Raw genomic sequence first — 15,851 nt, forward strand, 5'->3', positions numbered from 1 at the left:
TGATTGGCCGTGTCGGGTGGTGGAGGGTTACGACACATTTATAAATAACGCGATCTAACCCAAAAACCTTTATTATGCTTTGATTTACGTCGTTTCGATATTCGTCGTCGCACCTTTTGGGAACGCATCCCCAACGTAAACCGGGGTATTGCTGTAATTGAAATCAATCCCATGTGAACAAAAAGATTGACACAATAATCCAATATACTTGAACGTAATATCGCGAGTGCGACTCCTAACAAGTCCTGTAATATATTGTACCCACCAACTGGTGTATACAATGTTCCGTAGTAATTAGCAATATAGTTTTTATAACTTTGTGTGTTGGCATGTTCTTATGATCGCTAACACTGCCATCCCCTCGCTCGTACGGCGGGGTGCATCACACAAGCGACTTGACAAATGTGGAAATCTGCTAAGCTTTATAGCTCATCGGATTTCGTCCAGTACTGTATAAATATACTGAATCTGTCTGCTTCGGCTATCACAGTCGCTGACGCCTCATCACTAACACAAACCAAAGTCGTCCATGTGTGTGTTAGACAGAATGACCAATAATATACAAAAATACAGAATCCATGTATCGCTTTAGTGTATAACGTGCATCCACTTTGAGGAATGATACCCTCAGATACTAACGACAAACAAGAGGAATATGCTGTCACCTTTATTTGCCCTGGAATCATTGCCAGAAAGGGTAAACGCATATTTTATTTTTTTTTCTCTCATAATTTTGATACTGCCATATTACAGTAACGACAAACAATTGGTTAACCACAGAGAGCATTCTCATGAGGTGTGGCAATAAATACATGGGTAGGGCAGTTTGCTAATGTAAATAATACCCGCACGTGATGGAGGTAAAACAATAGTGGCATACGTGTTGTCAACAGAGGCACTCATGAAATGTACGGAATGGAGTTGGGGGGGGGGGTGAGGCTGTGAGCCGTGATGCCCTGTGCTATCTTTTGAGCGGTTGCATTATCAAAGGGGTGTTGCTCAGACTGTTACGCTCACTTTGTTTTCTGCCTTAAGATTGTTTTTACTGGAAGTGGATCGTCTGAGTGTGTTTATGTTGGTAGATTGTGGATATGTCTCAGTGTTATTGGTGGTCAGGTCCAGGCTCAAGACTTGAATTATCTCCTGTACCTAAACTTCTTCCTCTCTCCTCGATGTGTTTTCAGTCGCACTTTTACAACGGTACTGTAATCTAACATTTTCCTCACCTGTAATATTGTAGCTCATTTTCCGCCCCTACACCCATTTCGTCAAAAAGCAACCTTTCCACGAATTCCTCTTCAATTTATTTAAATGCATCCATTCTAACACGTGTACAGTGCGGTTGTATGTAGAGCCTTTGTAACTAAAAAACCCATGTATTAATATACTCTTGCGTGGGAGGATTTTCATGGTTCTGGGGTTGTAATTTCAAGGTGGTTTTTAGAGAGTGGTTGTCTAGGGATGGTTGTCTGAGTGGTGATGACAGGCCAGCAATTTTAAATACTTAACATGTACAGGGATGATTGTCAGGTCGTTATTTATGGTTGATAACCAATATTGAGTGATTTGGTGTGGTTGCTTCAGGAATTATCTACCATTATCAGCCATTGCCTATCCACTGCTGGACAAAGGCCGTTGCCAATCCCCTCGGGCATGCCAGGCATTGGTGGCACACACCTGTAATCCACACTGTGGTTGGCAGCGAGGGTTTGTGGGTTATACACCTTGTTGCAAAACGACCTTGCTTGAGGTGTCGAAGTCGCCATAACCTGGCTTTGCCACGAGGTGGTTACAGCAAAGTGTGGCCTAATGTCCATCTGTTTCAACCAATAAGGAAGGTGTTGCGGGTTTTTGTTGTTATTAGGCGAAACATGCATTTTTATCAACTCTTTTAAACATTTAGAACTGTGTATACTATTGACTATTTTGTGTATTCCATATGTTAGTGACGTATTGCTATTTTGTACATTTGAAGCACTCTGCGACGATTTCATTGTGAAGGACGCTATATTAAATAACGCTTGATCGATACGCATCAGATATAAGTATCGACCGTGTGGGGTTTCTCCGGGTGCTGCAGCTTCCTTCCGAATTCATCAACACTCATTTGCTTAAACATTTCAAGTGACTCTACTGTATATGCTCCTCCGTGTTTGTGGATTTATAGCGTCAAAAATATTGACAGTGGAGCGTTAAGAGATGCAGCTGGCATGGATGAGGCTAGACACAAACACGAGTTATTAGTATTGGCCATCAACCCCCTTTGGCGACGTGCCCAGGCCTCCTTACTTTCCTGAACAGAACACGTACTGCTAATTCCCATGTGTTTCTTGATCCATGTGTTCCTCTTACTGACCCCGTGGAATTCCACTCATTCCAAGCGTGCATTCCTTCATCCCTCCATGTGTATTTGTGTTCTATTCCGCTTTTGTTCCAAACAAGTGAGTGGAAACGTAGTAACAAAACAAAAAACAACTCAAACTAAAGGTAATTTTAAAGGTGTACTTTGAAGAAAGGCTATTGCCCAAAAGTGTATTCGTTTTATTTTTTTAAGACCACAGTGTTGTGGGCGAATGTGTTGGACGTTCTTTTTTTGTCATCGTTATTCGTGATTGTGCAACACCGCCAACGCAGCAGCACCAGCTTCACCAAATAATTTTGCCAAGGTGTGGTTGTTAATCCGGGGGTGTTGATGTTCTCTCTCTCTCTCTCAGCAGGGGGTGGTTGGTCTGGTCTGGTCGGTTCTTCTGCAGCTCAATGCCATCTGCACCACCCCCCCCCCCCAAGCACATACCACGCATCGCTTACGCGGCTCACCGCGATGCTATGAGATAATGGGGCTTTAAAAGGCAAAGTGCCACTGCCCAGCCAACTTAGGGCGGGCATTTTGCGTTATGAGAGACGACCGTCATTTGATTCAGCCGTTCACAACAAAGCTGGAGTGATTCTCACCGCGATATCAGATATATTCTAGATTCAGGCTTGCTTGACTACTGTAATCTCGACAGAAGGTTTGCTCCGTTGGTTCACTTGCTCTGCACGCCCGAGTGAAGACGTGGCGTGGCGCGTTTCTTTCACCAGAGCTGTACCGCAAACACCTTACACGGTTGTAACAACATCGGAACTCCTTCTTCAGTCAGAGGGGGACGCCGTGGCGCGTCGTCTAAATGTCGAGGTGAGAACTGAGTTGCTCCGAGGCTCCTCCAGCCCAAGCTGCACCATAAACCCACACTCTCTGTCTTATTGGTGGTAACAGACCTCATTAATTTCACGGATTTTTGAGCTGTTCCAAATAAATGTGTACAACAAATAAATGTTGCAATCAACTGGGAATGAAAGTGGTGCTATTGCAATGCGGAGGGTGGCTGAGAATGGCAGAACATGGTGAGTGATTCTGTTTAAGGAGTAATGTTTTGTTTAAGGAGTAATGTTTTATCCAATGAAAGGCGTGGATAAGAAAATAATGATTTGACCCATACTGCGATAACAGCATTTGCTGACAATAACCAGCAATTGTGTATTTTTTACAATGTCGTACCCGTAGTCCATACGATACATGACTGTGTCAAGCCTCACCATACAGAAGTTTGCGCGAATGTTGCATAGGGCTAGTGCATGGCAGAGGGTGGCCCAAAAGTGGCTTTACTGTGATGGCCACATGAATATTTGCATTTGATTTACAGCAGCATGACAGTTATGATTATTATTATTAAGTATTGTCTCCGTCTCGGATAACAATTGAAAGAAAATGTACAATTAAAAACATTAAATTCTTAGCGTGTCAATTTGTAAATAAAACTGGTAAAACTGTACTGTACACGAATTAGCTACTTATTGTCTTTAAAATAATTTTACGCCTCCATTTTCCAAAGCCTCATGCTACGATTGACAAATGAAATGGAAAAGGTGAAAAGTAGCATGGCTATGCAGCATGCAAGATTGAAAATTTCCACTGCGAGACAGAAATAGGAGCACAGAGACGCGTCACTAGCTTTAAGTGTAGATAGATAATTTTGGATGATTGTGATGGCCTTTGGGGAAAATACGCAAAATATTACCTAACGCCAATGGCTCATTGTAATACACCTCGTTATCTCGAATATCTTTCAAGACCTTGCACTCTTACCTCTGACCACATCTCAACTTCCAAAAGCACCGTGCTCCCCACCCCTTGCACCATTCACACCTTAGGGGTTACTCATCTGTTGCCGTCACTCTGGAGCTCGTTAATACCCATGGACTTTGCTCACCACCGACTTTCCCCTCCATTTAAACAACTTTAACCTTGCTGTCCGCTGTCGACGTTTTCATGTAGAAATGTTTACTTGCACATGATACACAGTTTCCTCACAATAACCTACTGTGTACAACTTTCCCCCATTATCTGCAGTCAACGATTTCCACCTGTACCCTCAATACTTGCGTCGTGCCATTATTCAACATCACCAGTAAAGCATATTGGAATGGTTGTACTGAGAAGTACAATACTATACTTTATACTTGTGTGTGTGTTTCCTTACCTAGAAGGGAAAATCCTACATTGAGCGTCGTAAAGTACACAGTAATTATCGTATGGTGTGCTATACTGAATGTATACACAGTATACTCTTTAATAATGTATTAATTCACCAATATACATCACACTTTCCGAGTACGGTTTATGGCGATACGGCGTTAACAATGTAAGGCTATCCTGTCAATAAAAGCAGAATTGATAATTGAGAAAATGTGCAATCATTGAAAGATGTTACTATTTTGACAGTCGGTGAGACATTTTGAGCTATTCCTTTAGCTTCTAGCAGGTTTATTTTTATGGATTGAGTCCTGCTGAAGTTTGCCAAGTGGGTTGTTAGTCATTTCTGCTTTCTAACAGTGACCCCACTCGTCGTTCTGGCTATACAATCCAGCATGCTATACGGTGTCTATCTTTGGCATGTGATTTTTTTTTTTCCCCCGTATGACAAAACTTTACCCATATGGCGTAACTTGAAACCGAGTTTGCAAGTCTTCTATGCAGCCAAAAAACTAGTGCAGAGTCTGAAGTTAAGCCCTGACACCCAACTAATACACTTTCCCCCTTTAAAAATTAAAGCGTAATAAAATGTATCACTCTAGAAACGCAAACCAATAATGCATGTTTGAGATAAAACAATGCACCATTTGCAAGCTGGAAATGAGCAACGCAACATGTTTGGAGAAAACTGGCCATTGCCAGTTGATAAAAGTTACAAACCACACCTGGGTTACCAATAGCAGCAAAATTTTTACAGTTTGGATGTAAGCAGGACAAGCACTGCAGCCAAGGAAATTGAGAAATTAGCCTGGTTTCATAGATTTTATTTCAGCAGCCACGGCCCAATAAGCCGTTCGGCTCTATTTTGTGGGCATCCTGCTACGCTTACATATGTTGCACAATAAAGATTTTAGTAACCATCATGGTTTACAGTATCGTACAAACGGCAAGTATTGGCACGTGCTTTTACATTTCACAGAAATGGGGAACTCAGCCGCACACGTAAAGCTAAAAATATACAAATCATGACCGCATTCTCTTTGGTTCTTTCGGTAAAGTCACGTAGGTAGAAATAAATTAAAATAAATCACGACATTTCTATCGCAACACAAGCGACCGTCATCGGGCGGAACCGATACAGCAGGGGACACCTGCTGATTTTTTTTTATTTCTACCTACGTGACTTTACCGAAAGGCCCAAAGAGAATGGATTCCTGCAGTCACGAAAGCTTCAAATCATGACTGCATTCTTTTTACAAACAAAAGTAAAGAAAGGGGGGAAAATGACATTTTAACAAAGCAAACAGAATCGATAACCGGGAACTTTAAGTACGACCCACATACACTTGAGCTCAAGCTTCTCTGCTGAATATTTATTACAGCTACATCTATAAAGGAACTTGAGTTTCATGAGCAGTTGAAGGCGTCTCGTGGTCGGCAATGCTTGAATCCCCAAATCTAATGCAAGGGAGCGGCCACTGAGGCCTTTAGACCCACCACAGACCGTATGCAACTTTATTTCCACAGACCGTTCGAGAGTGAAGCTGACACGCTAGCTGCTTGCTGGCTATTGTGTGTGAGTGTTGCAGGGCAAGCTGGAGCGATGACACAGGGCGTGGAGGAGGATCTGCTCGGGCACTGCCGCGGAATGGCTCCAGCTGCCTTAATTGTCACGACCTTCAAAGTGTCTGCGAGAGCTTGAATCGGCTCCTTCAAGAAAAGGTGCTTCAATCGGCCTGTGATTTGGGAAGGGTGGGTCGGGTACGGGACAATAGCCTTAGAGCGAAAATACTCGATCACTAAAAACAACTATTGTCACTTTAGTAATTCAAGCAAAGTGTTAAGAGAATGAGACATCTCTGACAAATGACAATCTTAATGAAAATTGTATTCTTGGGGAACCATTAAAGCGGCAACAGTGTAGAACGAATTTTCACAAACAAAAGTGAAACTTGTTTGCCACCGATTACTCAATTGCATATAAAATGTTACGGCCACGATTGACTGGCCGTGCTGGGGTATAAATAACTGCCATTGTATTCACTGCACAACAGCTAATCTGGTCGATATTCAGAAATGCCTTGCACTGTATTTTTCCAGAAAGAATGAACTGTATATAATTTAATGGACTGGCAGTACAAAGATCAGTAACATCTATTTCGCTATGCGAGTTTCACATAACCATAATTTAAAATGAATATTTCATGGAAACTGAAAAAACGCTGACACATAAAGTGCCTTCCAATTTATATATTGCCCACATTAAAAATAAAAATGGGAAACCTTTACGAACTTTGAAATCCCTGTACTGTATTCCAAATAAAAAAAAACGTTCTGCATCCCTGATGAATAGAAAATTAAATCAAAAGTTGCATTTATTGTCATGAACTAGTTTTGCAAGAGGGCAACTCACTGACCTGAAGGTCAAATGGCATGATTTAATCGTGGGTATGCAGATTTAAATCACATAGCCATAGTTCAGACATTTAGAGTAATTGGGCATCTGTTGTTTCATCGCACCACAGTGGTATGTTTTTGGAAATTAAATTGGACAAGATAAATGTATGGTAGTCGGTCACCTTATAATACAGCCAGTACTGTAATTGCCTAGCCCACAGCTCAAAGACTATGATATGATTGTATGATGCCATGACTCCAAAGTTTAATGAAAACTGCATAAAGAGGCATAATGAGATTTACAAGATACAATAATTAATAGCAAGTAATATATGTGATGATGATGATGAGTTAAGATAGGCGATGTTGTGCTCTTTCAGATTTGATCTGAACAATTGTGAAGCAAACTAACAATTAGATTGTTTGTAATAATAAAATTAAGCATACAGTATTGCATACCTTAATACCTCTATCCGTTGCTACACCCATTTTATATATTTGTGTCACAGACTTGTGAAAGCATTTAATGAAATGCCAATATTGTTCTCTTGTTTCTTTTGAATTGTACCTCGTTATAGGAATAGTGCCAATCGAAAAACATTTGTCAACTGATACTATGATGATGGGGATGATGTCATGGCGTAATGGTTAGTGCACTTGGACTTGTAATCCAGAGGCCCGCTGGTTCAATATCCTGGCACCTCGGTTAAAACAGGGGACAAGTTTTATATATTTTAATCCCCCGTCTGTATGAATGCGTCCACAGCAGTTAATTGATCGGCAGGTAGCGTGTGGTGGAATAAAAGTGTGGTTATGCCCACCTCTTCAAAGACGTTTAACCAGTGTGGAAAAGTAGGCCACAAATGGCCTTTCCAAGGTGTTCCCGAGAGTCCTTCTGGTGGAGGCCCTGCCACGAACAGTGGCATGAGAGAGTAATTGTAGGGCTGCACACTTTACCTTTTCATCGTGAAAGTCAATACAATTGTGTCTTACTGAATGCGTGTTCTCGGGATAGAAAACAAACACACGCATGTGATCTGGCAAGGATGAGGTTGCACTGTCCTTGTTTTTAAAAAAAGACAGTTGCAGTTTGTGTAAGTGAAAGGATAAGATTGCGTATATAAATGGTTATGTTTTTCTGTACACAAACTATATTATCCAAAACATGTTTCTATGCTGTTACGTGAGGTTTGTGATTTAAAAAAAACAATTGTAGTGCAGATTAGTACACGTCCACAGCTGCTTTGGATTTAAAACTTAGAAGTGGACATTCCAGTTTCTAAGAACGTTTCAAGTACAGGAAATCGCCATTAAACTCCACTCAACCGCACCATTAACCTGACAGTTGCTTTTGTTGACCTCAAACTGTGAAATTCAAAAATTTCGACTTTTATTCCAAATACGGTGTAATATACGTGCACATGTCGTTCCATAATTTCACATTATTCTCCAAAAGGTACCAAAATAATAAAATGGTTATTCATGTGATTATTTAAATCTCCTGAGGTACAATATTTATTACATTATCTTACCCATGTGACACACAGATGGCTTGGTCAATGGTTTCACCACAATATCTTAATTATAATGGGTCTAACTTAAACAGCTATATATGTAAAAAAAATTGTCAGGTCTGTCTACTCAAATTAACAATAGAGCTTCCATTGTCTTTTGTCACCTCTGCGCAAAGTGTGGCTATGGCATAAATAAAATGCCATCATTCACTTACAAACTGATAGGAATATACTTTAAATGGTAAAGCATTACACATTGTATGTTTTAATCAAAAATATTCCAAACCAGGCCAGCTGCGATACACAACACCACTGTAGCCATATATACTAAGCGTATTAGCCATTCTAATATTATAATTCAGCCTGATTAATGCTAGTGTCCAGTAGAACTACTACAATTGATCTCTTATGTGCATGTCTGGATTTTTTTTTTACGAATAAAGCTCCTTGGTTAACTAACATATTGGTAAAACGTGAATGAAATATAACACTTAGTTGGGCGAAACCGAAAAACCCCTCAATCACCAACCATGCAATTGCTTCATTGGAATGCGTACAGGAGAGGCAGGTGAAGCTGCTGGAGCGAGACTTGGAGGTGCAGAAGAGCCTTAACAACAAGCTACTGGAGAATGTCTGTGAGCAGCAGGTGGAGATCCTAAAACTAAAAGGTGAACTGCATGAAGAATTTCAAATGTTTAGGAAGGCATTGTATTGTGTGATGCTGCATAAAATAAAATGAACAATGGCCACAAGTCTAGATCACCTGACCTACGTGAATACTAAAACACTGCAAGGTGCTGCCACCTGGTACTTTGCTATATTATTCAAATACAACAGTTACTATTAACTACAACCATTCGTATAAATTATACGTATTTTAGTCAGCCGTTAAATACAAACAGTATCCACGTGTTGAACAAAAATCAACTATCTTCATGCTGAAACGTGGTCATCTTTGTTGGTGGCCCTATACAAGTGAGATTCCATATCCCTGTGGAGAGCAACCATTATTATACTTTACCATTCGTATTACAGTTGTAAATAGCCAGTGGTAGATGGTGTCTTATCCGTAGAAATTTTGTAGGTTATGGTAATAGCACGAGCACATAATACTCAATATGGCAAAGACAGGATTAAATAAAAAAAATGACATTCTGGGATATAGTTTAAAATTATATCGAATTTGCTAAATGTGATTTGTGAATACTGTGCAATGATTTCTCAATATTTGTCCTGTAGGTGATAAAACAACAACAACAAATGAAAGCTACACCCAAATGGAGAAATATGAAGAGCCGCGTTTGGAGATATATGAGCAAGCCATCGAGGTAAAAAAACGATATACTAGTGGTTTTACTGCATTATTTATACAATAGATTGAAGTGGCCATTTTTGACCAATTGGTAAGTGATGCAATTAATTTGGAAAAAAGCACTCTTTTCTCCAGGACTGTACATAAGGGTCAATTCAATGCATACCATACTTGATTTAAATTTAAAGTCAGATCTATCACAATGTGTATTCATGGTCAGTCTACAAAAACAATGTTCAGTTGGTGTCTTGCACACCTGCAGTTGTATATTTGTGATACATGTAAGACTGACCAGTGTGACCTGCTGATTTTCAGTCTTCCAACCCAGTGAAGACAATATGCATTCGCAAGCATGAAAACGGGTACATTGAAGCATCACAAGACAATGATGCTTCTCACCTTGAAGCTTCGCGAGAAGCTGAAGCAGCACATGAAGAATCCAATTACTCTACAGATTTGGAAAGCGTGTTGAGCAAAGAGCACAAGCGGAATAGCTCTACAATGTCTGACTTTTCCATGCAGTCGGTCGAGACTGAACATGAAAATCATGTTTCGATACATGGCAACTCTAGAAGGGCGTCTTCTCAGTCAGATTCACTTGCACATCGTCGAGGTCAGGTGAATGGCTCTGTTCAGCCCATTGAAACTGAGATCCTACACATGCAGCAAAATACAGAGAAGCCACCCCATCGACCAGAACGTTCAACATCCCTTGGGCTGGCCGGAATGGTTCAAGCTGAACACATCGACGAGGCTAGTGTGACCAGACTTAATGGAGAAATGACCCCACGCAGACAGGTCATTAATGGGGAGCTTTTGGCGAATTATCCTCCGGTTAAAAAAGTCACACTCGTTAATCCGATCAAGAACCTTCGTTTAAATCTGCGTCACAAGGTAATATTCACAGCCTCACGTGGAGTATCTACCTGCTTTATAATTTTCAACACATTTTTATGTTACCGTGTCCTACTATTTATAATCACTTAATGCAGAAAGTGGGTTTTTACGAGGCACGTAAAATGACAAATTAATTGGTGAATGTAATTTCTTACATTTAAGCATCATTGTGTAAGACTATTTACAATGAATCCTGTAAAAAAAAACATTCTGTTTTTGTACAAACGACACGCAAAATAAATACAAATGAGATGGTAAACAGACGAACTTTAATTGATTCTTGAATCAAGTAATGATCCCAAATATTGACAAATCAACAAATTTGTAGATTAATCGATACATATTTTACGTGTATGCATATTAATACATGTATAATTAAAAAAGTTTGCGTCTTAAGTTAATGTGAAACATAACCTGGTAGGTATTGTCATTTTGTCAAGGGAATAACAAAATCCATATTTGTGCATTGAATTGGTAATCTGAATTGTTGATCGGCTTTCTGATTAAAGGTGAAGGTCATGATAAATGGAATACACTACGGTATACACAATTATCATCACTTCAGTACATTGTATTTTGGAATGTAAATATGTGATTAGCAGCGTAAGTTCAACACAGCTTGAGTTTTATGACAGGAAAATAAGTGGATGGAATACAGCAAAAATAATCCCAATCTGCAAAATTCCAGTGAAACTAATTTGCATTTATCTGTGGTCAATCTTCATTCTAAATTGTGTAAGACCTCGATTTCATGAAGTGGCTTTCAGAAGCCTTCATCCAGCATTGGATTAACAATGGTGACTAATGATTATAGAAAATGAGCATGTAGAAAAACGAAGGCAAAATGATCCCGATGAAATATCAGTGCGTTTTGAATTTCTCTTTTTTTTTCTACAGAAACAAGGGGCAGGCAGCAATGGTCTTGTCCCGCCAAACCTGCTGCGCGATTGCCCTGTCTGCCACATGAGCTTCCCTCCACATAGCAGCGAGATTGAGAGGGCACATCATGTCAACAACCACTTTCTGGACAACTGACAATAACATGCCTCACTGCTCGCTCAGAGAAGCTGGTACATGAAATGGCATTGTTGTTATCTGTGCGAGCAGAACATGAGCAGTTTGTTTGCAATGTGCACAGACTATAGTGGGGGTTTTTAATGTTTTAGTTTTGCCTCTTTTTTTTGTTCGTTTTTTCATGAGTAGAATTTTTTTTTTATATACAGTTGTCACCAACATTCATGTTGGGGCATCCTATAGTATTCATTGCACCACGCATTTCACCAATTTTAATTCAAGTGTTTATATTTTGTGTAAAAAAAACATTTCGGCCAAGTTACAATTCGATTTGGAAGTCGTTATTGTAATGCTGACTTCAACTACACACTGCTGGTGATAAAAGTAATAATACATTCAAGTTTTTTGTATCGTGATGTATGTCATTTTTTTGCTAACGGAACAGCCGATAAATGCCGTTGCTTCTTCAAGTTTCGCATTGAGATACAATTATAGATGCTTAATGAACCCAAAGTGTATTGCATTTCTGTCATATAAATTGTAGCTAAATGCCTGGAATGTAAACAAAACCAGTTTCTTTTGTTTTATGCCTAACTATATGCATTATATTAAATGCAAAATGCTCTAATAAAATATAAACTGAATATAAGTTGTGTATGTGAGGATACAATTGAATACAGCATAACATCTGAGTTTTGATATTTGTTTTTTTTTACAAAAACGATGTTTAATGTAGTAATAGTACAACAAAAACCATAAAACATACCTCATTAAAACAAGCATCGTTTGTCAGCATACACATGAAAAATCATACAAACATGGATTGTATATTTTTTTTCCAACGTGCGAGTACCCTTGGAAGTATTTCAATCGCAACATTACCTTTCAAACTGCACAATGAGATGACACATAGGTGCATGGCGTGTGTAATGTCATTGCCTTTGACGGAAAAGGCTTCTCCATCATTGGTTTTTGTCCAGCTTTTGGGGAAATTTGCCAGGTTGCTTGTAGGGTGAGTCTCATACCAACACCTTCTAAAGATGTATAGTGGATCCTTTTCAGAAGTTATCGTGACTCAATGTTAAACGCAGACGGATGTTTTTGGTACTATTTGTTTTATCAAATCCCATTGAAACCATGAACAAAATAACCCAAGGTTGAGGGTAAGGGGCCGTCCATAAATGACGTCACGCACCGAGTGGGGGGGGGGGGGTCAGATATTTGTGACGTGTGACGGGGGGGGGGGTTTGAGAAATGTGACGTCACACCAAAATGCGCAACTTTAAATAAATATAGACAACACGTTCTTCTTAAATAGACTTTTTAATAAATGTTTTCTCCTTCAACATCCGAGTGCAGCGCCACATTAAATACGCACTGACAATAGTTTAAAGCGATTTGAAGCATGTTTTATTTTCAAAATGGAAATATGGTTTTGGGTGGGGGGGGGGGGGGCAGAGCTTTGTGACGTCATTTGAGGGGGGTCTGACTTGTGACGCCGTGTGACGAGGGGGGGGGGTCAAAAATCGTCCAAAATCGCGTGACGTCATTTATGGACGGCCCCTAAGTTTTGATTGGTTCCAGTGCATAGTACACAACGTTATTGGAAGCGCAGCTAAGTGCCACCCTTTAACACGAATGGTTCAGACATCTGGAAGCTGGGATAAATAGGGGCAAGCCTCCGGGATTGTAGGGGATGCCTGACATACAGTAAACAATTATACAGCGGAACAATTACAATGTAGCCTAAGTCACTTCACTGGCACCATGAGGCCGAGGTGGAAGGCTGAAGATATTTTCTCCAGTCCCCCCCCCAAGTCCCCACCCCCCCCTCTTCTCCAGCACCCCCCCCCCCCGAGTCCCCCCCAATTCTCTCCCAGCCCCCCCCCCGTCACGCCCCACTCTTTTCTGTTTTTCAAGCCCCCCTCTTCTCTCTCCTCCCCCAAGCCCCCCTCTTATCTACCAGTTCCCCCCAAGCCCCCCCTCTCCCCTTGGTCTCCCCTGAAGCCCTCCCCCAAGCCCCCCCTTCTCCCCCAGTTCCCCCCTCAAGCCCCACCCCAAGCCCCCCCCTTCTCCCCCAGTTCCCCCCTCAAGCCCCACCCCAAGCCCCCCCTCTTCTCCCCCAGTTCTCCCCTTCAGCCCCCCCCCTCTTCTCCAGCCCCCCCCCCAGCTCCCTTCGCCATCTCACCAAATCCACCCCCCCCCCCACCACTTCCAGCATTCAGAGTGCGGAGCGCTGGGCCCCCTCCCCCAGAATGTGGGGGGTTGGTGGTGTTCTCGGGCTGTGTTCTTCACTCATTTTCAGATGGGGGGGGGGGGGCACTTGTTGGTTTGACAGCATTGACGGGCTGCGCTCGGGGCCTCGCAGTGAAAGGCCATCGGCGATCTGCCAGTGACCCCAGGGCGTGCCTCGCGATGAAGAACTCCGCTGGTCCGAGGGCATGAGCGTCCAGCGAGGCGATGGGGTCAATGGTTTTTGTTGTGTGTGTGTGTCGGACCAGTGGTGGGGGGGGGGGTGGCGAGTTGCCTGCTCGTGTCATGCGCCTTGACGGGTCAAGCTTGCGGCATCGTTGGTGGAAGAGCCAAAACTAGAGGGCGCTGTCTGGAACGCTCTCTGTCTCTCGCTCCAAGATCCCTCTTGTCCAGAGTGCAGGAGCAGGTGGAGTCTTCCTTCAGACCTGAAAGAGGTGGGACGTGACCACGCTTTACCCCACCACCCGACGATTTTTAATTCGCTGATCGTGTGCCCATTTACATTGCCGAGTGGAGGACAGCACGGGGTTATTGTGAGATGCTGCCCAATAAACGTCCACGTGTCTCGTAATGTTTTATATCCGTAACGAGGGGTAATTTGCATGAACGACGTTTAAAAAATAAATGCTTGAGTACAACTGCATTGGGTCGCAGGCCTCGCCGGGAGATCGAAACGGCAACCACTTGTAAGTGCAGCGTGACACCACCAAGTTTACATCACCGTCGGCACTCCCAAATTATTATAATTGTATTGCTCCATCTGATGACCATTTTCAATAATAGAACAAGATGCGAGGGATGGGAAGGGGGGCAACTTAACACGAGGATTGGGGGGCAACTTAACATTAGGATTGGGGGGGGCAACTTAATATTAGGATTGGGGGGGCAACTTAACACGAGGATTGGGGGGCAACTTAACATTAGGATTGGGGGGGCAACTTAATATTAGGATTGGGGGGCAACTTAACACGAGGATTGGGGGGCAACTTAATATTAGGATTGGGGGGGCAACTTAATATTAGGATTGGGGGGCAACTTAACATTAGTATTGGGGGGCAACTTAACATTAGGATTGGGGGGCAACTTAATATTAGGATTGGGGGGGGCAACTTAATATTAGGATTGGGGGGGCAACTTAATATTAGGATTGGGGGGGCAACTTAACACGAGGATTGGGGGGCAACTTAATATTAGGATTGGGGGGGCAACTTAACATTAGGATTGGGGGGGGGCAACTTAACATTAGGATTGGGGGGCAACTTAACATTAGGATTGGGGGGGCAACTTAATATTAGGATTGGGGGGGCAGCTTAGCATTAGGATTGGGGGGGCAACTTAACAGGATTGGGGGGGCAACTTAACATTAGGATTGGGGGGGCAACTTAACACGAGGATTGGGGGGCAAATTTACATTAGGATTGGGGGGCAACTTTACATTAGGATTTGGGGGGGCAACGTAATACGAGGATTGGGGGGCAACTTAACATTAGGATTGGGGGGGGCAATTTAACATTAGGATTGGGGGGGAAACGTTACATTAGTGCTTCCCCCCAATCCCGCGCATATTTCGCTCAAGCGAGACCTACGCTCATCTATGTTCGTCGTCCCCGCACCAACGGTGGGCAATTCCACATTCCTCTGACGGGGATCGGTGCAAGTTGACAGCATAGCATTGTATCGCACAGAGAAGATGGGAGGAGGTGCCGTGCCTGTGTTGTTGGTGGCCTTGTGTGGGTGGGGGGAGGTCTTCACACAGTTCCTCTTCACAACTCATAACCCCACGGCAAACACCAGTATCGATTATCTGAACCGGTCCCTGGGCCTTTCCCTAGGTCGACTCAGTCTCAATTGAGTACCTGGTGCGGTGGGTAAACATCGCCACTCCGGGGGGGGGGGGGGTGAGACAAAGGCGGCCGGCCGTGGTATTGGCCACCTCTTCGTGTGTCACAGT

At 42.3% G+C, this 15,851-nt stretch overlaps 1 protein-coding gene across 1 annotated transcript; it reads left to right on the forward strand.

Annotated features, from left to right (window-relative positions):
- The first annotated feature begins 3,035 nt into the window (after nt 1-3,035).
- Nucleotides 3,036-12,339, forward strand: LOC116938741 (uncharacterized). Its single transcript, XM_032946292.2, has 6 exons — nt 3,036-3,175; nt 6,103-6,235; nt 8,984-9,092; nt 9,664-9,752; nt 10,052-10,630; nt 11,531-12,339. The coding sequence occupies exons 1-6, from the start codon at nt 3,168-3,170 to the stop codon at nt 11,666-11,668; spliced, it is 1,056 nt and encodes a 351-aa protein (XP_032802183.1). The 5' UTR covers nt 3,036-3,167; the 3' UTR covers nt 11,669-12,339.
- Nucleotides 12,340-15,851: the final 3,512 nt, after the last annotated feature.

This window comes from Petromyzon marinus, chromosome 4, assembly GCF_048934315.1.
Source record: "Petromyzon marinus isolate PM22_M1 ecotype Great Lakes invasive population chromosome 4, UKy_Petmar_22M1.pri1.0, whole genome shotgun sequence".
NCBI lineage: Eukaryota > Metazoa > Chordata > Hyperoartia > Petromyzontiformes > Petromyzontidae > Petromyzon > Petromyzon marinus.